General features: G+C 44.6%; 1 protein-coding gene across 1 annotated transcript in view; it reads left to right on the forward strand.

Annotated features, from left to right (window-relative positions):
* Wwc3 (WWC family member 3) overlaps nt 1-27880 on the forward strand; it is a 65385-nt gene that overhangs the window by 29175 nt on the left and 8330 nt on the right. Inside the window, exons 7-17 of the mRNA XM_013032201.1 lie at nt 46-119; nt 10387-10629; nt 12675-12764; nt 14026-14591; nt 19544-19664; nt 20658-20732; nt 21626-21712; nt 22819-23011; nt 24282-24449; nt 24874-25025; nt 26242-26407. Coding sequence (XP_012887655.1) covers nt 46-119; nt 10387-10629; nt 12675-12764; nt 14026-14591; nt 19544-19664; nt 20658-20732; nt 21626-21712; nt 22819-23011; nt 24282-24449; nt 24874-25025; nt 26242-26407 — 1935 coding nt within the window. The remainder of the gene's footprint in view (nt 1-45; nt 120-10386; nt 10630-12674; nt 12765-14025; nt 14592-19543; nt 19665-20657; nt 20733-21625; nt 21713-22818; nt 23012-24281; nt 24450-24873; nt 25026-26241; nt 26408-27880) is intronic.

The raw sequence follows: 27880 nt of genomic DNA on the forward strand, positions 1-27880 counted from the left end.
TTTCCCTCTCCCCCCCCCTTTTTTTTGGTTCTTTCTTCTGGGAAGTTTGTCTTTGATGATAAAACAAGACTGGTAGACCGAGTCAGACTTAACTGGCAATATGAGGAAGCCCGAAAGAGGTAAGAAGCACATTATTACAATCTTGCCTTCTGCTTACTTCTTTCTTTCATGGAAAAAAGCTCAGTGTACTTCCAGCATAAATCAGTGTCTGCAGGAATACAAACCAAAGTATCTTCGTTTATATGTACCTTCTTAATCTACATGGCCAACTCTGGACTGGGCTTAAATGGAATCTTGGTATTGCAGATTTGTGAAGAGTTGAGTCTATAAGAATAGAGACTTTTGCAACTTTCTTCGTCATACCAGCTATTTCTGAACTCCCTTCCTTCCCTCCCACAGGAAGTATCTGTCCCTCAGACTAGTGTGATAAACCTGTCCTGTCATCTATGTGGCTCCTAATGTCATAGGTCAGTGCAGAAAAGCACACACACACACACACACACACAGCTTAGTGTACAAGCTGTTTTACTAAGTATTAGGTCAGCAAGTGACAGCAGCACCTACTCAATTTCATTTTATTGGAGAGAAGTGACATCACCTATGTTGACCTGCATTGTGACTCTCTTGCCTTCCGCAAACTGAGATTTAGCTGGGTGTGTGGATTGAGTTTCTCTTTCTTCACCAACAATGCTATCCCTCAGCCTTCACCACAGAACATGGGCCAACCTGAGAATTCTCCCCAGTCCTCTCACAGCAGAGTTTTTCCAGTGTGATATTTTTAGTGTGCCACATTTCACTTCAGGGGTTTAGGGCCCCCATTCTCAGTATTCTGACCCTTCCCTGGTTCACATGTCCTCTTTTTAGACACTTTATCTCTTATGCCTTCTGGAAAGAGTCTGAAAATCAAATCCATTCAAAATATATGCTTTCGAAAAGTATGAATTATAACTTCTTAAAACGTTTCCTTAGTCATAAATGAAATGCTATCTTATTATCTTAGGAAAAAGGAGCAGAAATCAGGCGAGATGAGGGTCTCCTTTCTGGAAGCTCAGCACTTGGGCCCGTTCAGTATACTTTAGACCTCATAGAGTCTGGAAATCGACTTTGTTGGCTTTGTAGAAACTGTAAAAATAGCAGCAAAAGCAGACCATCTGACTCCTGTTACAGGGCCAACTTAAACTGACATGGCCTTATATTTGCTAGGAGGTGGTACACCAATTCTTCCTGGCTCTTTAGGGTATACTCGTGGTGGGCTTTAAGTTTCCCTACGGAATGTTGCCAAGTTCATTGACCAGAGCTGGTTCCCCTCGTGGTCACATTCTTCATTTTGCATGCATTCCTTCTCTTGCTTGTGAGGGGTGATTGTTTCTTCTGACTCGTCTTCTGCCTGTTTGTGCCTGTTTCGAAGTGGAACTTCGAAGTGTGGGTGCTGCTGGAATTTGCTGTGCTGCATCAAACACAGAAAAGAGATCATTGCTACACTTAGGACCATAATTGCTGTGTGTTGCTGTGACATTTACCAAACGTAGCAAGTGGCCTCTTTGTTTTCTAGCAATGATGTCGGTATATAGTAAGTCACCTTTTAAATGTCAAACAATACCTTTGGGGAAAATTGAGTATTTAAGAAAATTACTCAGGGAACATGCATTGCACTTCCTGATTACTCTTGAATGAAAGTATTATTTCAAGATTGCCAGAACACTGAGCATCTTACTGCAGCTATAGAGGAGGGTTTCAGCTGAGTTTCCAGCTTAGTGTCACAGTAGGGGCTTTTCAGGAATGCCTTTCTGGGCTATCTGGAATGGCTAGAAATCCAATATGCAGGGTAGGTTGACCTGAGTTGGCTGCCCCGTGAGTGCAGTGCTTCTGAGCGTGGCGAGTGGAACTGTAGCTCATGCTCATTGCCACAGTTGGGCGGCAGGTGCTCAGAATTCTCCAGTGCAGAGGCTGACCCTCACAGCACGGTCTTGGCTGGCCTATGCTGTTGGTAGTATTGAGGCTAAGAAAACTTACTCTTGAGAGCCCAGCGCCAGTGGCTCCCGCCTGTCATGCTGGCTACTCAGGAGGCTGAGAGCTGAGGATGGTGGTCCAAAGCCAGCCTGGGCAGGAAAGGCCGTGAGACTCTTTGTCTCCAATGAACTGCCAGAAAACTGGAATTGGTGCTGTGGCTAAAGTGGTAGAAGCGCTCACCTTGAGCACCGAGAGGCTTGGGGACATCGCCCAGGCCCTTGAGTTCAAGCCTTAAAACTGACATAAAACAAAAACCCAAAAAGAAAACTTAGTCTTGGGATTCTCCCTGTCTTGTTCCTGAATCTTCACTTTGCATGGGCAGTAGGTGCCCAAGTGAGCCTTTGCTAACTCATAGGCACCAGCCCACTTTCCTAGGTCCCCACCTGCCCTGTGCCGGTCACTTTGTCCCCCTTGGCATTCCTTAGTCATGCTGCTACTGCTGCCGACTCACCCCATTAGTATCCTGGCAGGCCTCAAACCCACCAGGCAAATTTCTGACTTGATGCCTAGAGTCAGCATATTGGGGAGCTTGTGAGCATGTTACTCACCTTCCGGAACAAATAAGGCTTTGTGCATGTGATGAAGTTAAGGACCTGGAGGTGGAGAAATCACCCTAATTGATTCAGGGAAGCCTAGTGTCATCCAGGGTCCTTACAGGAGAGAAGGAAGCAGGAGAAAATGAGGGAGGGGTAACACTGTTCCAAAAGAAAGGTACTCATTACCTTACTTATATAACTGTAACCCCTCTGCATATCACCTTGACAATAAAAGAGAGAGAGAGAGAAGGAAGCAGGAGGGTGAGCATGAAAGAAGAGACAGAATGATGGAAGAGAGGCCAGAATGATACAGGGCCATGAGCCAAGGAATGGAGGAAGCCCCGAGAAACTAGGAGAGGCAAACAGATGGAATGTGTCCTAAAACCTCCAGAAAGAGGGTTCATGCTGATTCATAGAGCTGCAGCTGAATCATGGTATTGCTTTAACCCACCATGTTTGTGGCCAGTTCTTTGAACAGCAGCAAAAGAAAACTCATACAGTGTCCCTGGCTCTGGCTATTTCCTCAGATTGGATTAGAGTACTTCCCCCACCCCCGAATTGTCATAGGAGTCTCGATTATGGCTTGGATCTGAAATGTCCCCTGAATGCCACGTGTTAGAGGCTTGGCTGCCAGCTGATGAACGTTTCAGAGGTGGAGTCTACTTGAAGGAAGTGAGTTACTTGGAGCATGCCAAGGATCTTCGATTTCTTAAATTTTCCTGGACGTGTGGCAGGGATGGCACGCTCCCTGGAACTAAGGAGAGAGTTTCCAGAGGCTGGTATTATGTGGGAGGATCGTTTCGATGGTAGATCTTGGTTTTTGGTTTTCGACAGTGAATGTGATGCTTTTAATGGCTTTAATCCATCCTTGACACATTCCCGTCAGTGGAGGCCTCAGCAAATGGATCCCCGTTGCTCCCTGATTGCAACCCGTCCTGGTTCTGATCCCCGATATGGTGCAGCAGTGCAGCTCTCCTGTCCCATTGGAGTCATTATATACTGCCTCCAGCCATTCCAAGTTGCTTCTGGTAGGTAGGGCTTGACTAGTAATTGTTCCATGCCTGAATTGTAGGCTGCCAATCTTGTAATCCAGCTGTGGCACTGACAAGTTGCTGGACTCCATACCATTTTCAAGACAGCCTTACGTATCCTCTGCCTGAGTACATACAGTGAAAGTTAAGACCAGTGAACATCATGGTTTCATCCTCCCCCAGATGAGGGATTTTACTACCATGGCCTTCTCTGAACCTTCTGTGAGGGATTGCCTCTAGATGAGGCATCTGATTAGAACAACCTAGACTTGGGAAGAGAGTGGTGGCAAGCAGTTTTCTAGCAAGAATTAAAGCTTCAGTGGATATCAACATTCCGGGATCCAGGTGGTTAGGCTGTAATCAAGACCTTATGGCTTTGAGGTGCTGTCTCTGACTTGATTGGATTCTGACACATCCCTGCTGTGAGCATCACCAGTGAAGGGGTGTCTGTGTACAGGAAAGCATCATCCTTAGCCACCAAAACATTTTAGTGGTGGTATTAGCAAAGAATAATGTGTCCCTCCCTCATTATTCACACTCAACTAGAGAACATCATGTGGTCTCTTCTCTTGCCCCAGTAGACTTCATCATTTTAGTCAAAGGACCCAGCATTTGGTCTTCCCCTGCTGCCACTTCTTCCTTGGGACATCAGTCTTTCAGCTCCTGTTTCTAACATCATCACACCCTGCAAAGCTCAGCTTATCTACTATATTAGTCAGGGTTCTCCAGAAAAGTGGGATCCATAGGTGGTATGGGGGTGGTCATTATAGGAATTGGCTTACATGATTTACAGGCTGAGAGATCCTACTGTTATTTGCACACTGAAGAACCAGAGAAGCTAGTAGTGTAATTAAGTTGAATCTGATCACCAACCATCAGTGTTTGGTGGGGATGCTAATCTAAATCTCAGAGTCCAAAGACCTAAGGACAAGGAACTTGTGTGTCTGACAACAGGAGATCATCCCAACTTAAGAAGAGCGGGCATCAGTGGATTGGATGATATCCACTCACATTGATGAGAGCAGGCCTTCTTTACTCCATCTACTGATTCAAATACTAATCTACACCAGAAACATTCCCATAGACACACACACACACAAATGTTTTACCAGCTACCAGAGCATCCCTTAACTCAGTCGGGTTGACACATACTTACCATAATCCACCATCTACAGAACCACTTGTGTTTTGCCAGTTCCAACAGGTAGAGAACGTCATATCAAAATATATTTTGAAGAAATCATCCCTTAGTTATCTCGATTTGAGATTGTTTCTGAGAAGTACAAAATTAACAAAATGCAGAATTCATGACAGAAGGGCTTTTGATATGTTTAAATTTAAAGGAAGCTGATAGAGAGAATTCTGTGACCAAACTACGAGTAATCGTAGTGACCAGTTTTGTGTTGCAGCTGTGTATCCTCTGAAATGGACCAAGATGACGGCTTCTGCCATTCCCTTTAGGGATGTGTCTTTGAATTCACAAGGCAGACATGATAGGATTATTTTTACATTACTGGTTAAACTTAGAAGTAAAGTTACAAGAGCAAGTCTTCTTGAAGCAATCCTGATGACACACTTAGTTCCTTATTTTTAACCTAGGAGCACTTATTCTAGAACTGTGCACAAATCATAGCTATTACCATAGAAACACTCCACCCACAGAGGAGCATAGCTGTTGATGGATCCAGTTTCTCTGTCTTCATTTTCATTGCCAGGATCAGTCCTGCTGTTCATATTGTCAAGAGTCAGCAGTTGTATGATTCCAGTTGACTTTGATAAGTCACCTGAGTTTTCCCTTCACTGTTTACTGACTTTGTATTTTGCTTTGGGGGAGTAGACTACAGCTGTGAGAAAGAAAGAAAAGCATCTTTGCTATTAAAGCTTTATCCTCTCCATTTGAGTCAGGATAAAGTAGCTGAAAGACTTGGTGGTTTTTTATATGAGGATGTTGTGCTCTGACGATGTATATTTTTCAGGGTAGAAGTTATTAGGGAGGGAAACTGAGGATTAGATAAGACATTGATTATTTATTAGCAGACCATTCTTGGCACTGTATTTTCTAAATTCAGATTTCTTGAACTACCTATGTAGAGATCGGCAGAATGTACAGTGGTTTACCAATATTTTGTTCAGCAAGGTGAGGTGATTTCATTGTCTGTTTAGATCTTAGATGAGATTTTTCTTTAGTCTCTACTTTCATTTAAATAGATGAAAAAGTAAAATTGAGAAAAAATGTAAGAAGTATCAAGTCTGTGACCATAATAGAAATCTGAAGGCACAGATCTCAAAGTTGTCTTCACGTCTTGCAAAGTGGCATTAGGATCCAGCATGGCTCATCATCATCAAACAGGGCGGCTTCTGTTTGCTCTTCCAGAAAGCAGCAGAAGTTTAGGAACTTGGGCTATTTCAGAATTCAGAGTTTAGGTATTGATTCAAATAATTGGAGATTGCTTTTGATGCGCCTCAAAAGTTTTAAATATCAGAAGTGCGCTTTTCTAGGAAAGATGCAAGTCATTTAAGATGTCCATATGCATTGTGAGAATCTAAATCGTTTCTGCAGCATGAATTCAGGTTTTCATTCATGGTTTAATGTACTTGGATTTAAACAGAGAAGTTGTTTGGGTAGAATTCATAAGGGAAAGATGACTCCTGGTTTACATTAGAGAATTTGAAAGCCCATAATAAATATGAAACCTGAATGCTTAATTCAAGATTTACTTTTCATTTCTTCACTATCAGGGCATGAGAACATATGTTTTTAAGCTTTTTGAAGGCATTTGTGAAAGATTATAAACTATAAAAAGTATAATCTATCAAAAATAAGAACCAATAAAACAGATAGTTGACTTGTACAAAAAAGAAAAAGGAAAAAAAACTATTACCAATTTCAAGTGGCTTTCAGTTTTCTTTAAAAATGCACTTGGACAAGTTTTTTTTCGGCAAACTTTAATCACAATCTTGCTTTGTTCCTGTGTATTTAATGTCACTGAAATGATATTTCAAAGAAAATCCTTTCTAGAAACTGCTTTTCCTTTAATGCCCAGCACTGGAATGATGGCCCTCACAGGAATGGGGCTCTAAGTAGAGGCTCAGCTGTTTGGCATGGATATAGAAGAAGGTGCATTGAGCCTCTCAGCACATCTGTGTTTAGCTTTAGGCAAGAAGTCTGTTTCCTCATGTAAACCTCCCATATTGAAGATACTCCCTGCAGATGGCTCTTTTCCACAACACAGCAGACAAGCATATTGTTTGAAAGGCAAGGGGAATGTATGAGCAATCCATTGTTGAAGAAATCCTAGTGCTTTTGGCTTCCAGAATAGACAAAGAATGATGTGCCTCTCTTGACCTGGCTGAAAGGGGCCCCAAATTTCTACACCTAGGGAATAAGGAAGGATATACTTTCTACTATAGGCCACTTCCTCTTCATAGATAGCTTAAAATTGAACTTGGAATCATTTGTATTGCTGTGAAATTTTACTTTAAAGGGCACTAGGCTTAAGCATGGAAATGCTTGTACGGGTTCAGCACAGCCGAAACAACTTTTCCAGATGAGTTGTAAGAAATCAGCCTTATCCGGATCTTGTTTCTGTTGGAGAGGTCGCCCCTCCCCATAGATCCTTGCATATTTTTCCTGCAAGCTCTGAAAGGTTGACTGCATGCTTTAATTTTGGCTGTAGTACTGTTTCTTTATGTCGGAGGCAGGCAGACCTTCTGAAAGTTGCTCTAAAGCCTCTCTTCTCTCTTATCCTCATTCTTTTTTCTTTTCTTTTCTTTCTTTTTTTTTGGGGGGGGGGTCCGGTCGTTGGGCCTGAACTCTGGGCCTGGGCGCTGTCCCTCAGCGCTTCAGCTCAAGGCTAGCACACTACCACTTGAGACACAGTGCCACTTCCGGCTTTTTTCTTTTTGCTTATGTGGTGCTGAGGAATCGAACCCAGGGCCTCAAGCATGCAAGGCAAGCGCTCTACCACTGAGCCACCTTCCCAGCCCCTCTTTTTTTTCTTTTTCTTTTTCCTCTTTTTTTCTTGATAGTGCACATTACTTGCGATTTTCCTAGGGAAGGTATAATTATCTGGAACTGGCATCCTCGTCCATACCAGTTATCTCAGAGCTGGCAGGTTCAAATGAAATTGTGATCACTTCACCATTAAAACCTCCAGAGACTGGGGATGTTGCTCTGTGGTAGAGTTGTTGCCTGGCATGCATAAGGCCCTGCCTGGGTTCCATGTCCAGAAATATCAAAAAAACTAAAACCAAAAGAAACCTCAAAAAACCTAAAAGGAGTGCTTTTAAGAATGCATGTAGCCAGGTGCTGGTGGCTCATGTCTGTAATCCTAATTACTCAGGAGGCTGAGATCTGAGGATTGAGGTTCCAAGCCAGCCTGGTCAGGAAACTCTGTGAGACTATTATCTCCAATAAGCTACCTAAAAAACCAGAAGCCAGAAGTGGCACTGTGGCTCAAGTGGTAGAGTGCTTGCCTTGAACAAAAAGCTCAGGGCAGAGTGCAGGTCCAGAGTTCAAGCCCCAGGACTTGCAAAAGAAGAAGGAGGAGGAGGAGAAGGAGAAAAAATAAAGCATGTATGTATATTGACAACAAGAGAAGAGGAGGAGGAGGAGGAGAAAATGCATATATGTATATTGACTTTCCGATGGATCCAATAAATTGAAATTTAAAAAGTATGAGGACAGTAGGTTTTCTCCTTGTTCTTCAAGTCTTTTGTTTTTAATTTTTACCTTTGACTTGACTTGGTTTGCAGTAAAATTCTGCAGACACTTCATTGGGTATAGTGTCTTACTTGGCACCTAGTTATTTATGGATCTGCTTGGAACGTATTTTCCTTGGGCTTCAGTTATATGACTGCCATAAATTTTAATTACACTAATTTGGTATAGGCGGACGCTTAAGCCTAGTTGGATTCCTGACCCTGTTCAGCTGCCTCTGTCATTAGTTTTTCAGTGACATGATTTGGCATCATTTCCCAACACATATTCAAGAAATTGCTTCGAGTTCGAAAAGAACTTGTCGATAAAAGCTACTGGCATGCAACTAGTTTCTTCACATTCTTGGAGAAGTGAGCTTGGGTGAAATGTGTACCTTTAGGCTCGAGTTTGTATACGCTTTCTTTCTCATGACTGTGGGTTTCCTTGTGTCCCCTCCTCTGACCAGATTACTAAGTCCTTTAGCTTGTGTGTGGATCAGGCAGAGCCTGACACGGCACTGTGTGAGACACCATGTTTAATAGATGGCCTACTTCAGTCAATTCCGGAGCATGTGTGTGGGACGCAGTGTTTAGATGGAGTCTGAGGGCTGGATCCAGCATGCAGGAAATGAGGCCTGGTTAGTGTCAGTGTGTAATCTCAGGAATTCTCTTGTCATGCACCTGCCATTTCTGTTTTAGTGAGGATGTTGATCCTCACTAAAATGAGCCCAATGCAAACTCCTAAAATCCCTGAGGCCAGTTAGCATCCTTTAGACCAGGCAGGGCTGCCGAGAAGGCAGCTCTATCTGAGAGCAGTATGTGTCCAGCTTGAGTGAGCATCAGAAGCACCAGAAGGTTTGTCAAGTGCTGGACTGCCAGAGCCTAACCTATACTGTTAGATTCAGCAAATGTAAGTGACCCGAGAGTGACCTTTTTAACAGCTCCCGAGTGATGCTGAGGTTGCTGGTCCCAAGGACCCCACTTTGTTGCCTTAGAACAATGTTCCTGCACCTTACGTGTTCTCATAGCTCTCTATGAACTCAGAGAAGTCTGTGGGTTGTGTACTTAGGCATCTCTGCCAGATTTCATCCCCACAGCATTGGGGTCAAGCTGAGTCTGGCATTGCTTGCTTCTCTGCCTAGTTTCTACCTGGAATGAGCCCTCGTCATTATGAGGGCCTTACTTAAGAAGCTTAAAACATACTACTTCCACTTTGAAGGAGGCTTTCAAAACATAAGCCCTGCCTGTTTCACTTAGTCGACACTCGACACCACTTTATGATACAACAACAACAACAAAAAAGTGATGCAGTCTGTTTGCCGAGGAAGCACTTGGAAATTCAGGGGCCTGGGAAGTGACAAGAGACTTTCACGCCCAGATGAGGATTGTGCTGATGCCTTTGGTGAGGTTGATTGGGCTGCATCTGGCCAGAGTGTCTTCTGCCAACACCCACACTCTCTGCTAGATGTGTTTATGCATCTGCCCACCGTTTGATGCACTTGGCTAGTGTTGAGTATCGCGCAAGGTGATTGCATTCACATGTGACCAGGGTCTCTGAGGCAGGAGGAACACACAGAGCCAGAAGATGTAGAGCACCCGTTTTGTAACTGTGCTTCTCAGAAGCCCCGTTGGTGGGTGTGTTTCTCTTCTGTTATTTTTCCAAGGTGCTTCGGCATGGCTGAGGGGGCAGAAAGCCTAAAGTATCTGTTAGCTGTTTGGTGGCCGTGTTTAGCTATGGGTGACTGTGGGACATGGAGAAATGAATAGCTTCTTTCCACTCTGCTCTGGCATTATGTAAAAAACTACGAATGTGAAACAACAAAGAGTGTGGGTGTGTTGAGGACTGCTAGCCTTTTTGTCCATTTTTTTTAAACACAAGGTAATTATTGTTGCCTCCAGTCTTGGACTAGGAGAGGTTATATAAAGCACTTTTGCACTGTTTTCATGAGCCATCATTTCCCAATTCTGTCAAGGTTGGTGTAATTACTTCATTATTTATTTAACAAAGTGAGTTTATAGAGACTGTGATGGTACAGAGCATGTGTGAGAAGTAATTTTTTTTTCAGTTTGGTGGTAGCTTCCTTACCCTTCTCTCTCTCTCACGTACACAGAGTGTCCAGTATTCAGCAGCAGCTGGCTCAGCTTGCTAATGAGTCATGGCCAGGCATGGCAGAGGCTGACAGGGACCGGCTGCAGCTCATCAAAGAGAAGGAGGCTCTGCTTCAAGAGCTGCAGCTTATCATTCAGCAGCGAAGGTCGACAGAAGACATGGCCCGATTGGAGGAGGAGAGGAGGCGCCTGGAGGAGGAGATTCAGCGCGCACGAGCCACATCTGCACAGGGTGCCACGGAAAGGTGGGCTGCTCTCCAGAGGTTCAAGGGCAAGTGGGACGTTGGCTTCCAGTGAAGAGCCAACTGGAAAAACTAACTAGATGCTGTGTATATGGCTTGAGGATGCCCATGATTACTGAAGGTTGAGTATTCCTTATCTGAAAGGCATGAGCCCAAAAGTGTTTTCAGTTTGGGATTTTCTTTTAGATTTTAAAAAATTTACATGGACCATATCAGTTGAACATTCCTCATCTGAAATTTTAAACTCTGAAATGCTCCAAAGTCCAGAGCCTTTTTTTGTATACTTGAGAGTGATTGTTTTCTAGAAGGCAGGTGCTCTACCACTTGAGCCATGCCTCTACCTCTTTTTCAATTAGTTGTTTTTTATGCCCAGGCCAGCATGGGCTTCTCTTCTCCTACTTGTGCTTCCTCGCGTTGCTGGGGATGACAGGCACATGCCTCTTTACCCAGCCATTGGGTAGCTGGAATACCAGGTGAGTACCACCATGACCAGACATTGGGTAATCTCACGAGCTTCTTTTTGCCTGGGCTGGCCTTGAACTTTGATCCCCTGACCTCTGCCTCCTGAGTAGTTAGGATTACAAGCCTTAGCCACTGCATTTGGCCCAGATTCAAAACTTCTAAGTGCCATGCGAGTGATCAGAAATGTTGGGATTCACCAGGATTTTGGATTTTAAAATTTGAGCTGAGGGTGCTTCACTTTTCCTGAGAGCAGCTACTTCCTGGCACATCTCCTTGGCAAGTAGAAGGGAAATAGGAGCACATGCCTTCTGCACCATGGGAGGTGGTAGCTGCTCCCCAACGTTCTGAGGCTTCTGGTGCCTGGTCAGAAGTAAAAGATGATGGAGAAGAGAGAGAGAGAGAGAGAGAGAGAGGAGAGACAGGTGACATGTCTTCTCCTTTGCACCCTTCCTGGCATAGATGCTTGGTGCTTTTGTCTGTGTTTGTGGGCCACACACTCTAGACAGGCTTGGGGGTATTGGCAGGAACCGAGATGGGTGGGAGTTGTTGCCTTGGAGAATTCTCCCTACTTACTGCTGTTATCACTGGCTTTGATTTCTAGCCAGGAAGCTCCAGTACTGGGATTTGAACTTGGGGTCTTGTGTTTGCTAAGCTAGTGTTCTGCCACTTGAGTCATATGTATACACCACACACACACACACACACACACAACCATACATACATATATAACACTTTTATGACTACTTTTTTGAAACAAAATAGTGAGGAGTGGTATTATTTAACATTTTTATAAACTTTGAAGTTTGACTTTCTAGAAAGCAGCTGTTTGAGCATTTGACCTGTTGTCACACAGTATGCCATTTTTGGTGAACATCTGAAGGTAATCTGGCTGCTTGAGGAAATGTACTTGGGAAAGAGGGGACTACATGAGATCGCTGAGGGAGGACTGGCAATCTCCTGATGGGAAAAAACATGTATTTTAATATATGCTATTCACATTTAAAATCAGTTATGTAGTAGCCCTGGTTATGAAAATATTTGACTGGAAAAGATTGTGGCCCACTCAAGCCACAGTGGTAGAGCCTATTTTATGATAAAGTCAGCAGAGCCTTCCATTGTTTTTGCCTAGAATGAGGCATAGGATGAGGGAGGGGATTTATTTTGAGGAATCCCATCAGAGTAATACATGCTATGCACTTGAATCCAGCTTCTAGTCTAGTCTCCTATTATTCTGTCTCTTCTAACCACTCACCTTTCCATCCATCCACTCACCCAACCCACCGAATTCATATGGCCAGATTGTCCACTCATCCACTCTTTCACTTAGCCACCCATGTACCCATTCATCCTCCTATTCATCCACTGTTCAAGCATCTACTTGAACTAGGCACTGCTCCAAGTGCCAGGATTGGATTTTTCAAGTAAGACAAAGCAATCTTATCTCGGCACTTACGTTCTATACACTTGTAGAATTGATAGTCATTCCAACCTGAACCATTTGGGGGGAATCTACAGTTGAATTTCTTGTTATGAAAATATACTCCTTGCCTTTTGAACTCACCAAAGAACTATTTTTGTATGTACAGGATTCTCCTTCAGGAAAAAAGAAATTGTCTGCTTATGCAGCTGGAGGAAGCTACCCGCTTAACATCCTATCTCCAGTCTCAGTTAAAAAGGTCGGTTAAAGCGCAATGCCTATGTGCCTCTGATCATATAAAATAATAGTTATCAAAAGGAAGTCCAAGAAGTGGAAACAAAAGGCTTTTTTCTTTGTTGTTGTTGTTGTTTTCTTTTGTTTGCTCATTTATTTGTTTTGGGGAGAGTAAGGGGGACACAGAAGTGGAGGGACAAAGGATGAGCAAAAGCAGCAGTGGTACTCACTAGACACTGTGTGGAAGATGAAATATACAACTTGTGAGTGGCGACAGGAGGGGAAAACTGGGAGAGAGCGAGGGAAGGGGTGACATTGTCCAAAAAGAAATGTGCTCCTTACCTGATGTATGCAACTGTGACCCCTTTGTACATCACTAATGTAATAACAATTCGGAAATGAAAGGAAGGTTACTTTACAAAAAACTTATACTCAATTATCACGCTGCATGACATGTGCATTAACTTTATAATGCTCTTTAGCTTGAACTTTTCTCCTGCTGGGAGCTCGGAACCTGAGGTGGTTTGTTGTTGTTGTTGTTTTTTAAGATAACTTGCTAACGTATGACTAAAGGAAAACAAGCCCTTCCCCCTCTATAACTAATGCAAGCTAATAAAAAAAGGAAAGTGAGGGGAACCAAATTTGCTTCAGGGTTAAAAAGTCTGAGCCAGAAATTGGTAGCATAATCCCAGCACTAGAGAAACTAACTCGGGAGGATCATGAGGTCAAAGCTAGCTTGGCGTACATAGTGAGACCCTGCCTCAAAGAAACAAAACAGAGAATAAATAAATCTGAAGCCAAGTTTGTAGAAAGGTTTTGTAATCTCATTGACAGTATCAGAAGTGTCCACCTATGCAGCATAGACTTTTTTACTTTGGATTTTTTAAGGGGTTTAAATACTTTCCAGTGAAATCTGGATGCAGTACAGTAGGTCATCTTTGTAAGTATTTGCTGTATTATAGTCATAATGTTAAGGACTTCATTTGAATGACTCTCTCAGTTACCCCTAACAGTGCAAGGAGGTAGGATTTGTTGTTCCCCAAGTCCCCAGCGAGCAAGTGGGAGGCTGATTACACTGGTATGCTGTTGAGCCTGAACTCCAACTCAGGCGGGAGGCTTTGTTATTATTGCTCACTGCCCCCTAGCGTCATTCAGAAGACATACCAACCAAGGTCTGCTCATACTGCCAGGGGTTAAGCCCTGCTCACTTCTGGGGAGAACGAGGCTGGCAACTGTTCTGAGTATCAGTAGCACGTGTTTTTAAGGTTTTGGCTCTCTCGTTTCAGCCTGTCTGCCAGCACCCTGACGGTATCCTCTGGGAGTAGCCGTGGCTCGCTGGCCTCCAGCCGGGGTTCTCTGGCTTCCAGCCGTGGTTCTCTGAGCTCAGTCAGCTTCACAGACATCTACGGCCTTCCACAGTACGAGAAGGCCGACGCCGAATGTGGCCAGCTTCTGCGCTTTGATCTCATTCCCTTTGATTCTCTGGGACGAGATGTCCCCTTCTCAGACCCACCGGGCCACTCAGGCTTCCACAAACAGAGGCGATCTCTAGACACTCCCCAGTCCCTGGCGTCACTGTCCTCCCGCTCCTCCCTGTCTTCCCTGTCACCCCCCAGCTCTCCCTTGGACACACCCTTCCTCCCAGCTTCACGAGACTCTCCTCTGGCACAGTTGGCAGATGGCTTTGAGGTGCCAGGCCTGGGCTCCCTGGACAGACTGCGCACACAGGCCTCGGCTTTAGGAGATGAAGACTTGCAGGGTACAGTGTCGCTTCAGCCACATGGATTCTCTGCGGACGGGGAAGGACCTCGTGAACGGGGACCCCAAATGTCCAGTGCCCCCACCAGTGCAAGTAAGTGGTGGTGAGACTTCTTGGGAAGCAAGGTTTGAAATGCAGGGAGAAGTCATGGGCAGTGGCATTGAAGCCGGTGGCTTTTCATGTCTTGAGATCAGCTGATAGTTTAGGAACCTTGGTAGGCCTAGGAAGTGTCTGATCTCCTCTAGTCTCTCCTGTCTTTTGGGAAAGATAGTTGACATTGACAAAGTATCTTTCTTAGGCTGTTAGCTTATTTTTAGAATGTGCTTGATGATTAAAAATGAAGGTAATAACCATATAATCTTCCACCTTCAGAAGATGACAGAGAAGTACTAGGGTCTCTGCATGCTCTGGAGAGTATGTCAAGAACATTCTGTGTGTGCTGTGCCCTCACCATACCAACAGGTAGACTAGTATCTGGTTGTACCCCAAGAGGAGCTCTGCATTTTCTTGCCACTTTGACCTTTTCTCTTTATCCACGTGTCCTAGTAGTTTCTAAGGATGTAATTCCACCAAATGTGGAAATGACAGTAACTGAAGAGTCAGTCATTTCTACCAAACCCATTTTTCTGGTGGCCTTACAAATGGAGAACTGCTTGGCTGCGGAAATCTGCTTCGGCTTGGTCATTCAGCAACCCCTTGATGCTAGGCTGCAGTTTGGGAGAATATTGACCCCTACCACTTAGGTTCCTTAGGTTTTAAACAACACTGAGAAAAAGATCTCCCATTCCTGAATTTCAGCCTATTAACTTATTTGCACCGAAAAAATGTTCTTACACATTCCATTTAGGCAAGAAGTAGATGATTTATTAAAAAGCATCATGGATCTTTCCCTGCTCCTCTAGGGCAAATTTGGCAATATCTGGAGACATTTTTTTGGTGTCACAACTAGAGGGGGCCGAACACTCCTGGCATCTAGTGGCAATAGGCCAGGGAGGCTTCTGAATATCCTGCAGTGCGCAGTGCAGCCCCCACAACAAAGCATGATCTATCCCCAATGCCAGTAGTACAGAGGCCAGGAAACCCAAAAGCATATTGTTGACTATGCAACAAAGGGTAAAAAATAAAACTAGACTATAAAAGCGGTGTGGTGTAGTAGAAATAGCTTCAGATCAGCAGCTTAGAGGCTGAGAGTCTGTTCCATGTCATGTTGACTTCTGGTCATGTGATCTTGTGCTGTCTCATCTTCCCTGCCCTTGAACAAGGTGATTGTATAGTCCCTTCCATTCACCATTATTCTATTACCTATGAAATAGACCATTTGATAGATGGAAAGGTAGAGCTGAAATAGTAGTATACTACCATTTGCATGTTTAACCAGAAATCATTATGTTTTGGGCTGTCCCCATGACTTTTTTTGCGACACTGCTGATTTGGCATCTTCCCCCTCTGTATTTGCAAACACAGTTTTACATCCTCAGACACTTTGTTTCTATAATTCACACATACAAGTAACCTTCATTCCCTTTGTTCTTCTTTACAATCACAGATTCTTTGTTCCATGTTTATTCCTTTCATTCAGAAATGAAAATACATAGTAAGGCCTGATTTGGATGTCTAGTGTTGCTTAAACTTTTTATCTGCGTCCCTTTCTCTCCATCTACCAAGTTCTCCTTCAAGATTGGGGTCCAAGAATAGCAGTCTGCTTATGTATGTAGAGAACCTACAGAGGGCCCCTTTGGGCCAGGGCAAAGCCAGGGTGGAAGGGAGAAGAACAGATTTAATTTCGGACTGTAGTTTCTTTAGTTTTCCCCCTTAGTCTGTGGCAGTTACTGCCATATGTGAACAATCGCTGTTTATATACTCCCACCTGGTTTTAGATTCTCACATGTCATTATCAGCTGACGTGTCTTAAAGAAACTTGAAATAATGGACCAAATTGGTTTCTTGGTCTTGTTGGGTCCCTAACCTGCTTCGGACCCACTAGGACTAGCTTTGGGAGCTTTTGAGCTTCATAAAGATAGAGCTTGACGTTCATCATATTACCCTACTCCTTTTCCACGCCCACGGTCATGCTGTTCCTACTACCTTTTCAATCTTGCTACAAACAGTGCAGTCTTTAACTTTTGCTCCAGAATCTCAATTGCACAAACCCACAAGGCAATGATTTCTTCCACTGTGTTTTAAATCAATCAGATGGACAGAAGGTGGGGACAGAAGTGGAGAGATAGACTATAGTCTTGAACATCTTTAACAGTTCTATCTTCCCTGGATTTTGAAAGTCCAATTTATGTTGTGATTTTGTAGTATTTTCCAATTTTAATCTGTCCATTAGTATTTGCTAATTAAAACCCCAAACATCTTGATTAGACTAATCTATTGATGCTCTTATTGTATTTTTACGTTGAAAGTACTGACTAAAGTCTTGAAGGTTTTTCACTTTGTGCTTTCTTATATCTCTTTTTCCATGCGGCTCCACTGAAAGATCCACTGTAAATGGCCTTGGAATTCTCTCTGTTCCCCTTTGTTGCTCAGGCTCTGGGCATGAGAACATCTTCATATGGTGAATCCATGTTTAGGATGGGTGCTGGGTGCAGGGTAGCTTATTGATTGTTGTTATCATTATTTATGGTCATGGGGGCTATAAAGTCCTTGAAAAACTTTTCTGAAAAGCTTTCAGTATTTATTCCCCATGTGTATTTTTCCCAATATTTAATAGCACTTATTACTTTAATGTAGCATCTGGAAGCTTTGGCCCCAACATAGTTTTCATTGTATTTCCTTCCTTTCTAGCAAGCACTGTTCATGTCCTTGGGTTTTAGTGTCTGTCTGTTTTATGATTTGAAAAAAGTAACAAGTTTAAAAATGAACAAGTAGAATTTTTCTCCTTTACTCCATTACATTGCTTACCCCTATCTTCATTGGCATTGCTTACCCCAGTTAACCTCATTTCCTAGAAGCCCAGGAGTAGACATCTCAGGTATATTGTGTTCTCACCCTGGACAATTGCCATAAGTCCTTCCTCCTAGGGATTCTTGCTTTCTAGATTTACTGACTCAGCATGGGTTCCATGAGGATTAGTTCCTTCATTTCCCTTTTCTTTTCATGATCTCCCATTGTGATGATGAGAGGAATTTGGTCAGAATTGCACCGTAGGACAGTATGACCTGAAAGTGTCTACCCTATGGCACTGTTACCCAGAGCTGTTACCTTGTATTCTCAGTGGCTATCAGAGCTGAGGATGGACATAGGGGATAGATTTTACTTGTTAGAGGTCTTCAGAGTGGGGACACACACCAAAGAGCTATTTATAGGCCCTTTCATATGGCAGGGCTGAAGAAAAGAGCTAGATGTTGAAGTCAAGGGTACAATCTGAGAGTCAATACCTCTGGCCACCCTAGGATAGAGCCAGATTCATCCCTGGCTGATGACTATAGAAGATAACCCCAGGCTTGACATTGAAGATCTTTGGAAGGCTAGTGTTTGTCTCCAGTTGATATCAAGAGACTAATGGCCATGTCCTCTTCTGTTTTGTATGCTCTTTGACATGTTTGTATTTAATCGATGTGGATAATAATTTGGTTGAAAAGAGAGATGGTCACCTTTGGACTCATGATTTCCCTCAACGTAGGAATGCACAGAGATTAGGATTTTTAGATAACCAAAGAAATGTATAAAGGCAATAGAGGGACCTGTGTTATTAAGAGGTATTGTGATGGCTAGGCGCAGGTGGCTCACACCTGTAATCCTAGCTACTCAGGAGGCTGAGATCTGAGGATCATGGTTCAAAGCCAGCCCAGCCAAGAAAGTCTGTGAGACTCTTATCTCCAGTGAACCACCAGAAAACTAGAAGAGGCACTGTGGCTCAAGTGGTAGAATGTTGGCCTTGAGCTGAAGAGCTGAGGGACAGCATCCAGGCCCAGAGTTCAAGCCCCACAACCTACAAAAACAGAAACAAAAACCTGGAGGCGTTGTGATGGCATGGCTGTGCTCAGTTCTGTAATTTAACCATATACGCTTTTCTAGGAAACATTGAGATTCCTGTGTATGCAATAACATTTAACATAGAAACACTGTATACATATTAGTTTTGTTTAAAAAGAGTCATTGCCATGAAGGAAGGGGTAAAAATAGTTAAGGAAACATTAGAAAGGAAAAACATAATGATTGTCTGTAACTCTTGATTAAAATAAATATGAAATAAAAAATATAAGGGATGCTGGTATTCTAACTGTACAAGAATGAATGACATGAATGTGAGACAGGTGCTGCCTGGAATGTAGGTAGTAATTAGAGAGAGAAGGGGATCAAGAGGGTAAAGGAGGTTGCATGTGGTCAAAAATATTTTATGTTCAGGTATATTAATGGAACAATGAAGTTTGTTGACACTTGATTGGGAAGGAAGGAGGGGAATGAGGAAGAATGATGGAGGAAATGAATGTGATCGAGGTACATCGTATGCATGTATGCATATGTCAGAATGAAACCCCTTGTGCAACCAATTGCTACTAATAAAAATGCGGGGAAAAGGTAAATAGCAGGTAGCATGAAGAAGGGAAATGGAAGGTCCCAGCCCTCAGAGAGCATAACTGCTGTTCTTTTGGAGATGAGTCTTTCTAAAGTGCAATTTGAAGGAACTTCCCACTGCCATCTGATGTTCTGCGTGCTCATCAAAGGAGTGAAAAGAGGCATGAGCCCATGTGTCTGTCTAGACAGCTTAAGAGCTTTTAAAGAAGTTCAAAGCTGACACATGCTTAGAATCCCAGCACTCTGGAGACTGAGGCAGGAGGACTACAAGTTGAAGGCCATCCTGGACTACATAGTGAGATCCTATCTCAACAAATGAAAGATGCAACCCTACCTCAAGAAGCAAGAAATAGCCAGTCTGTTTCTTCTCCTTTTTTAATGTTAAAGATCATCTTCATGGTGGTGTTCATTTGCATGTACATATCATGGTATGTTTCTGAAGCACTTAGTAACTTCATGGTGCTTTGCCATAGGGCCTCTACTGCTGTCCTGTCCTTATCAGATATGTCCCTTGTTTGCAGCAGTGACTCTCCGGGAAGACAGTGCAAAGAGGTTGGAGAGGAGAGCGCGCCGGGTCTCTGCTTGCCTATCTGATTACTCGCTAGCCAGTGATAGCGGAGTCTTTGAACCTCTAAGCAAAAGGTGAGTAGTGGATTTTCTTTCTCCTTAAGCCAACTTACCACAGCATTAGTATTGTGCACAAAAATGGTCTTCTGGAAACTTTGTGTATCTAGGATGGAATGTTTTCCTTGCTTTTTTTTCATCTTTGGTAGGGCGGGCCTTAGAAATTTGTGAAGAAAACTCTTCTGGTTTCCGTGTAGTTTTTAGAGGTCATTGTTCTAGAATGACTTCTTTTTCCCTTGCGTGCTGTGGGTTAAAGCTTATGTCCGATAGAGCTGAAAAAAGAAGAATCAGCATATACACAAAAGTGACCTGCTTTTCTGAAAAAGATCTTCCGTAGAAAATGAATTTCCTTTCTCTCCTTTTTCCTTGGCTCTAGGAGTCCTGTTTAATGAAAAAAAAAACCCCACTCAACCCGGTTTTGCATATGCTGAGCAAGTATTGTACCACTGAGCCCAAGCTCCCCCCTCAATTTGGGGGGGGGGGAAGTATAGCCAGGCAGGCTTCCTACCACTGGAGCCACGACCCTGGCCAGTCCTGATTGAATGCCTTTGACATCATTGTTTCTTTGTAAATCTCAGTTATCTGTAAGATATTTCCGACTTTGCAAACGATTTTTAAAGTTCATGTTTGAGGGCTGGGATGTAGCTCAGTGGCAAAGCGCTTGCCTAGCAAGTGCAACGTCCTGGGTTCGATCCCCAGTACCAAAAAAGAAAAGACAAAAAAAAATACAGTTAAAGTTCATGTTTGACCATTGCCCTGAATATCATCTGGGATTTTGAAAATTATACAGCTATTTTTGAAAACAAAACAGAAACCAAAAGCAGCATAAATAAGAAGCGCCATTTGTGAGCAGGTACCCATGGTACCTATGGTACTCTATGGATCCTTTCAGCCACTTAATGAAATTATTTCTTAACATCACAATAAGATGAAACTCACTGCTCTCGGCATGAAAGTATTTCTGCATAACCTACAGTGACTCAACCCTGGTGCATTTCTGATTGTGTTCAGGAATGAAGACACTGAAGAGTCTGCTTTTGGAGACATGTGCAGTAGCAATGATCCCCAGATCCACGTAGGATTTTTGTGAGTACAGAAGCTACCTTTTCTGTCGATATTCAAGATGCCTTCCAGTTTGGGCCTGCCCGAGTGCTGCTTCCTGGACCTTAACACCCTTAGTCGTTAAAGCTCAGCTTTAAGGCTGGCCTGCTGACTATGGCCTGCCTACGGGTCCTACCTCCAAGGAGGAGTGGAGGGGCCCCATGACCCACATGCTGTTCCCTCATCCTTGTTAGTGACAGTCTCATGTTGGCTGGTCTCAGGTGAGACAACAGGCAGAGAAGAGGAATGAGAGGGGAGAAGTTGCTGTCATTGAGCAGTGGTATTCACAGCGGAGGACTGTCACTCTTGGGAGTTGAGGATTTCAGGGCTATGACTCGGGGCTACTGTAAGCTCCTTTGAAGTCCAGCAAAATGGAGGCATTTCACACATTTCTGCCAGGAGTTGTATTGGCTACAACACAGGTAGCAGGGTTTTTCCTTATTCCCAGAATAAGTAACCAGAGGGTTTCCAGGACAGCACTCTTTGGTTTCTGATTTAGTTTCTGTGAAGGCAGTAGCTGTAGTGTTCGTGCTGGCAGGGCAGGATCTTCAGATGCCCGTTGTTTAATTGGGCTCACTCTTGTTATTTCAGTAGTGGTTTCTAAGTGTTGACACTGTTGACATCAGAACCAGCCTGTTCTTTGCTATGGGGGTCACTCTTATACATTGTAGGACGTTCAGTAGCATCTTACCCACCAAGTGCCATGGCACACCCTTTTCCTCTAGTTGTGTCAGTAAAAAATGTGTTCGGACATGGTACTTGTCTCCTAGGGATGGGATGGGGCAAAGTGCCCCTCGGTTGATCAGCCTGCTTGTAGTCCAGAGAGACTTTCCTCCGTGGGAAATTCATGGTCCACAAACTTGGGCTTTATTTTCTAGGTATGACAGTGCCAACGAATGTCTCCTTGTGCATGTTCTACAACTGAGAAATTTTGCTGGACTGCTCATAAAAGAAGAGTGCAAGATGTAAGCTCCTGGGCTCAAGGATCTGCGGGTTCTGGAGAGCTAGCCCTTCATACAACATGGCTCACCTAGTCTGCTCAGATGTGGGGAGAGAAAAGACAGTATAGGAACTGAAACTTACAATAGAATACCACACAATGTCTGTCTGAAGTATAAAGGAGCATACTTTAAAGAAAAGAACCTAATTAATTAGCTAAGAAGCAAAAGAAATTAATAGCACCAAGCCTATGATCTACTGTGTTGATGTTTAGGAAATGCTTGTCATTCACCCAGCTGGGGCTGAGGCTGTTTTCTTGGGTCCAGGGATGGGTGGTAATGGTGTGGGTCCACTTGGTGATCTAGTGTGCACTAAGAGGCCTAAAGTTGGGATTCGGGCGGCCTTGGCTAGAGAAGAGGGCAGGAAATGTGAGTTGGGACCACTTGGAGGTCACCTGGTAGCCTTGGCCTCCATCATGGGACCGCTGCCTCCCTCTGTTCAGCAGCTCTGGGTGGGTCCCGAATGAAGGGCCCCACTCACCAAGGTGGCCAACTACGCCACTAACGATGCATTCAAGTCCAATGTGGACCCCTAGCCAAGAATGTTTGTGAACTAGCCTTCTACAAAAGCCTTAGAAACAATCTGGCGCAAGTGGCTAGGAATCCATCCTGGGATTGGGCTCACTCTGCTGATAGATGGTGCAGTGATCCCTAACATGTGAGAGCTCCCTGCTGTATCAGGAGTCCCAGGCTGAGGGTGGAGAGTGCCGGAACATGGCGGTGCCTGGTGGGTGATGGGCTGACAACTTGGCAGTGAAGCTGTGAGGCTGCCGAGGTCCAATGAGTTCGTGCCAAAACATAGTGTCCAGCAGAACTTCCGGGCCCCCAGTCTTCAAGACTGGCCTCCAAGTGGTTCTCTAGGAAAGTAACGCCTCCTCCCTCCAGTGTCCAGGGGCACAAGGGCCCTTTGGGCTTACTCTCAGTTGATAAAGGGACTTTTTTCCAAAGGACTCTGACGTTTGCCTCTTGGATTCTGTATAGAGGGCAACATGCATGGGTGCGCACTGGCGTCATGTCAGTAAGCACGTCAGTCCACGCTGCCTGCCAACGTTTCTCCTCCCCCCTCCTCCCAGCCACATCCGTGTCTACCTGCCCCCGCTCGACTCTGGCACTCCCAACACCTACTGCTCGAAGGCTCTGGAATTCCAAGCCCCGCTGGTGTTTAATGAAGTGTTCAGAATCCCTGTGCATTGCAGCATGTTGACGTTGAAGTCACTTCAGTTATATGTGTGTTCAGTGAATCTGCAGCTGCACGAAGAACTGCTGGTATGGCGCCAGGGCCCTGCGCTCGCACAGCGCGCGCCCGCCTTTCTCCGGCCTCTTGCTTTGTTTTCCTTCTTCTTCTTTGGTCTGTCTTCCCTTTCTCCCTCCTTCCCTCTTTCTTTCCCCCTTCCTCACTTCCTTCTTTCCCTTCCCTTCCCTTCCCTTCCCTTCCCTTCCCTTCCCTTCCCTTCCCTTCCCTCCCCTTCCCTTCCCTTCCCTGCCCTTCCCTTCCCTTCCCTTCCCTTCCCTCCCCTTCCCTTCCTTTCCCTCCCCTTCCCTTCCTTTCCCTCCCCTTCCCCCCTCCCCTCCCCTCCTCCTTTCTTTATTCCTTTGTAATTTTCCTTTTTTTTTTTTTTTGGCAGTACTGGGACTTGATCTTAGGGCCTTGCATGTGTGCACCCTACAATTTGAGCCATGCCCCTAATCCTTGTCATTTTCTTCTTTAGTTACTGTCTTTGTCTTTTTTGCCTTCCTCCCTTTGTCTCTTTTCTATCGTCCCTGTCTCTGCTTAGAAACTGTTGTAATGTTAAGTGGTGTCTGTGGCTGAGGGTATGGAAAGAGGTGAGCAAAACCAGTGATCTTGTGGGCCGTTTTGTACTTTAAGTGTATTGTCTCATCAACACTCGTGCCCTCCATGAGGTGGCGTCCATATTATCTCCGCTGTAAGTCAAGGAACAAATAGAAATATAGAGTGTCCAGTTCAATTTGAATCTCAAAGGAATCATGGGCATATTTTAGTACAAATATGTTGCATGCAATATTTGCGACTTACCTATACTAAAATCTCTATCGTTTATTTGAAATTCAAATTTACTCGGATGCCCTGTATTTACCTCACAACCCCAGGAATGGACCTTAACAGTGGCCAGGACATGGCAGTTGGGGGGTGGGGTTCTTTTCACATTTGGAATCTCCACATTTTGTGTGCCCACAGTAGGAAAACTAAGGAGTAGAGATTCAGCCAGTCCTTTGTCCTTTCAAGTCTCCTGAGACAACTGTGTCATCAGCTGGCTCAGGCCTGATTCACTCAGCACCCCCAATTGCCACTGTGGGCCCCTGTTCTCTTTTCAGCACTCTCTGAATGTGCTGCGTCAGCAAGTGCCAACTCCCCTTTTAGGCCCCCCTTGGCCCCCTTTTGCTGGACTTTTATCCTTCTGGTAGGAACAACCTGTTTTACATCTTACAATTAAAGGGCGAACTTTTAAGGGATTCTGGTTGTCAAATGAAGACCTTCAGTGCTTGTTCTGGCTTTTCTTTTTTAACTCCTGTACAGGGCATTGCTCAGATAAACTTGGCCGACTGTGACAGTTGCAGTGACATGCAGCTGCGCTGGTACTCTGTACAGGTCTTTGCCAGCTCGGAGCCCCCAAGGCCGAGGGAACCTGTGCGGGTTGCTGAGAGTGCTACACGGGGCCCCACCCATGCTGGCCTGGGAAAGACGGTACGTGGCCCATGTTTTGTAGCTGCTTTCATGACTTGCACACTGGTTTTTGCTTGGACAAGTCATTTCTAGAAGATTCGATGTATACCTCAAGTGAAATGTGGCAGTGATGGACTTCCAAGAGCAAGAATCAGTGGAACTTGTCCACACACATGGCCACTTGATGATGATGCTTTTTTCAATGTACATGTGTTGCTAATCACAAGAGGCACATAGGTTATCAGATTTACACTCCCGAGCCGTAGAGCCAGGTTGAAGAGTGTCTTGCTGTGAACTGTATGATACGTTCTCCTCCTGCAGGGCCATTGCGATGGGCCTCAGCAGGTGGGATGAATGCTTGCCCTGGGCTATGGCCAGTGCTGTTCATTAGCCACTGGGAGTCAGAGGCTTTGCTGGTTCTCACAATAACCTTTTCCTCTTGCAGGACGCAGTGACAGTGCTGCTGGCCCGAACCACAGCTCAGCTGCAAGCAGTGGAGAGGGAGCTGGCTGAGGAGCGGGTGAAGCTGGAGTATACTGAGGAAGAGATCCTGGAGATAGAGCAGAAGGAGGAGCAGGCTGAAGCTGTGTCTGAGAGGTGAGTGCCTGCCACCTTCCTCTCTCTAGCAAAGGGCAAAAGGCTTTACAAAGTGTCAGGGAGAATAGGCATGTTTCCAACACTCTGGGCAAGGCCACAAGTGTTGGTCACTCATGGCTGTCAGAAGAAGCTAGGTTGCTGGGTGCAAGTTGATTTTTTCATCTACACCTCAGTAGAATGTGCCAGGTGATTCTTTGGTACCATTGCTTAGGAGCCAGGATTCTGATAGGGAATCTACTGCTGATCTGCCAGTTGCCAATACCCTGGACTCGCAGCCACATTCTCCTTGTGGGGTTTACACCTTTCCTTCTAGTCCAGATTTTCTCTTCATGAGAAAATCACCAGCAATGAGCACAAGCTCCCTTTAAAGTTTGTGAGCCACTTTATTATGATCTAATCTACATGCCATACAGTTGGCCCACTTAAAAAGTATACAATCCACTGGTTTTTGGTACAGTCACACAACAGTATGCCACTGTTACCATTGTCAGTTATAGGGTATTTTCATCATGCTGAAAAGACAGATTGCCCCTAGCCATTCACAGTCCTTCCCGTTCTACCTTCTATCCAGCCACGAGCAAGCATAACGCCACTGTGTCTCAGTGGACTTGCCTGTTCCGGCTATTTCCTGTAGACGAGATCATGCGCATCCCTTCAGGTATTAGTTGAGCTGGCCCAGTGGTGAGTCCTTGGCTGCAGAAGCCTGTTCAAAGTGGACAAATAATTCAAACACGCCAAAGTGGACAAATAATTGAAACATGCTGTTGCTCTAGCCGGGTGCTCTGGCCCTCTCTGGAGGCACATACTTTGATATTACTTGCACATTTTTCCATAAAGTGTCATTTTTCCAAAGCTCCCAGCTTCTTCTCTTGAATATAGTTCCCTTGAATATAGTTTAAAGGGGAGTTTACTTTAGGGAGAGAGAATGCATGGCTGAGGGAGGGGATACCATGTGGGGAGCTCTTTATGTGGGACTTTCTGGCCCCTTCAGCAGCTACACCCATGGATGGTAAAGAAGGACTCTATTAGTTGAAAGTGATTCAAGCATTTTCTTCCCTACAATCAGAACTACCCTTTTATGTATGAGAACAGCAACTGTGTTTAGTTATTAGAAGGAGGTTTTATTAGAGGTTTCTGCTACCATGCTCTGAGAGCAGGCATGAATCAAGTTCCTTCTGCTGAACATTCTGGGGACTTTTGCACCGTCCGTCTGTAGGAGCTGGCAGGCTGACTCAGTTGACAGTGGCTGTAGCAACTGCACCCAGACCAGCCCCTCGTACCCAGAGCCCTGTTGTGTTGGTGTCGACTCCATCCACGGACACACATTTGCTGGCCAGGCCGATCCTTACAACCCTGTGAAACTTCAGACACCGCCACTAAAGGTAAGCAGAAGACATCACAAGATCTTGTGGAGCTACTGGTATTGGAATGTACAGGACTAGGCCAGCCCTAGAGGGGCTTGTGTGTCCATACACATCATGGGAAATGTGAAAGCAGTGGCAATGGACAGGCCCTACAGGAAGCCTGTTGGAGCCACTGCGTTCACATCCAGTAGAAAGGCATGCTGACCAGCAGCCGCGTGGCTATGTAGATGTTGTGGGATATGGGGAACTGTGATATAAAGTGAATAATGCTGTTGGATTTGGGGCCTGTACCTAACTTAAAGCTGTATTTTACTGCGAGCTGAGGGAAAGATCTGTAAATGGCTTGACATGGACACAGCAGGTACTATTGAAATATTCATCACCTCTAGATTGCAAGGAAAAAAGAGCTACAATGAAAAGGTAGGGTTTCAATCTTTCCTATGCTATTTTGTGAAGATCCTTTCCTATATTTAAGGACAAAAAGGCTCAAGCAGTTTCCTGGGTCCCAAAGGTTTGAGGAAGTAATGTTTCTCAATACTCTTTTTCCCATTGTAACATGAAGAATACAAAATACGTTTTTGTCCCTGTTGCCATCTGATTAGTTTTTCTTGGGGGGGGGGATTGGTATTTGTTTGTTTGTTTTGTCAGTTGTGAGGCTTGAGCTCAGGGCCTGGATGCTGTCCCTGAGCTTCCCCACCCCCCTCACTCAAGGCTAGTGCTCTACCACTTGAGTCACCGTGCCACTTCTGTTTTATTCTGGTAGTTAATTAGAGATAAGAATCTCAGACTTGGAGGCTGGGAAGGTGGCTCAGTGGTAGAGCGCTTGCCTTGCGTGCATGAGGCCCTGGGTTCGATTCCTCAGCACCACATAAGCAAAAAGAAAAAAGCCGGAAGTGGCGCTGTGGCTCAAGTGGTAGAGCACTAGCCTTGAGCTGAAGAGCTGAGGGACAGCGCCCAGGCCCAGAGTTCAGGCCCACGACCGGACCCGCCCCCCCAAAAAAAAAGAATCTCAGACTTTCCTGCTCCAGCCAGCTTTGAACCACAATCCTCAGATCTCAGCCTCCTGAGTAGCTAGGATTACAGGTGTGTGTCGCCTGGCTGATTTGTTGCTTTTGGTTGGCATTATATTAGTGCTCTGTTGAAACTTTATTACCCAAACTGTTTGTATACAAAAACATGCTATCACACGGCCCTTCACCTCACCCTGAAAAACCAGGCACAGATTTACCACCTGTCAGCTTACCCGTGCAGCCCATACAGCACTTTTGCAGTAGTTATTTTTGAGCAGGCTACCAGTAATTGCTACTTTTGAACATTTTACAGCAAATAATGCTCAAATGAGTGCTAAAGAGGGACTGAAGACCTGTCACATGTTGGGAGGCTATAGCAGTGTGTGTACCACCCCACTCACATGGATGTAGCATGGGGTTCAGTTAGACAAGTTCAAGTCTTGCTCTTTGAAACTTTCTGGAATTTTTTTGTTAAATATTT

Source organism: Dipodomys ordii, unplaced genomic scaffold, assembly GCF_000151885.1.
Source record: "Dipodomys ordii isolate 6190 unplaced genomic scaffold, Dord_2.0 Scaffold150, whole genome shotgun sequence".
Lineage (NCBI taxonomy): Eukaryota > Metazoa > Chordata > Mammalia > Rodentia > Heteromyidae > Dipodomys > Dipodomys ordii.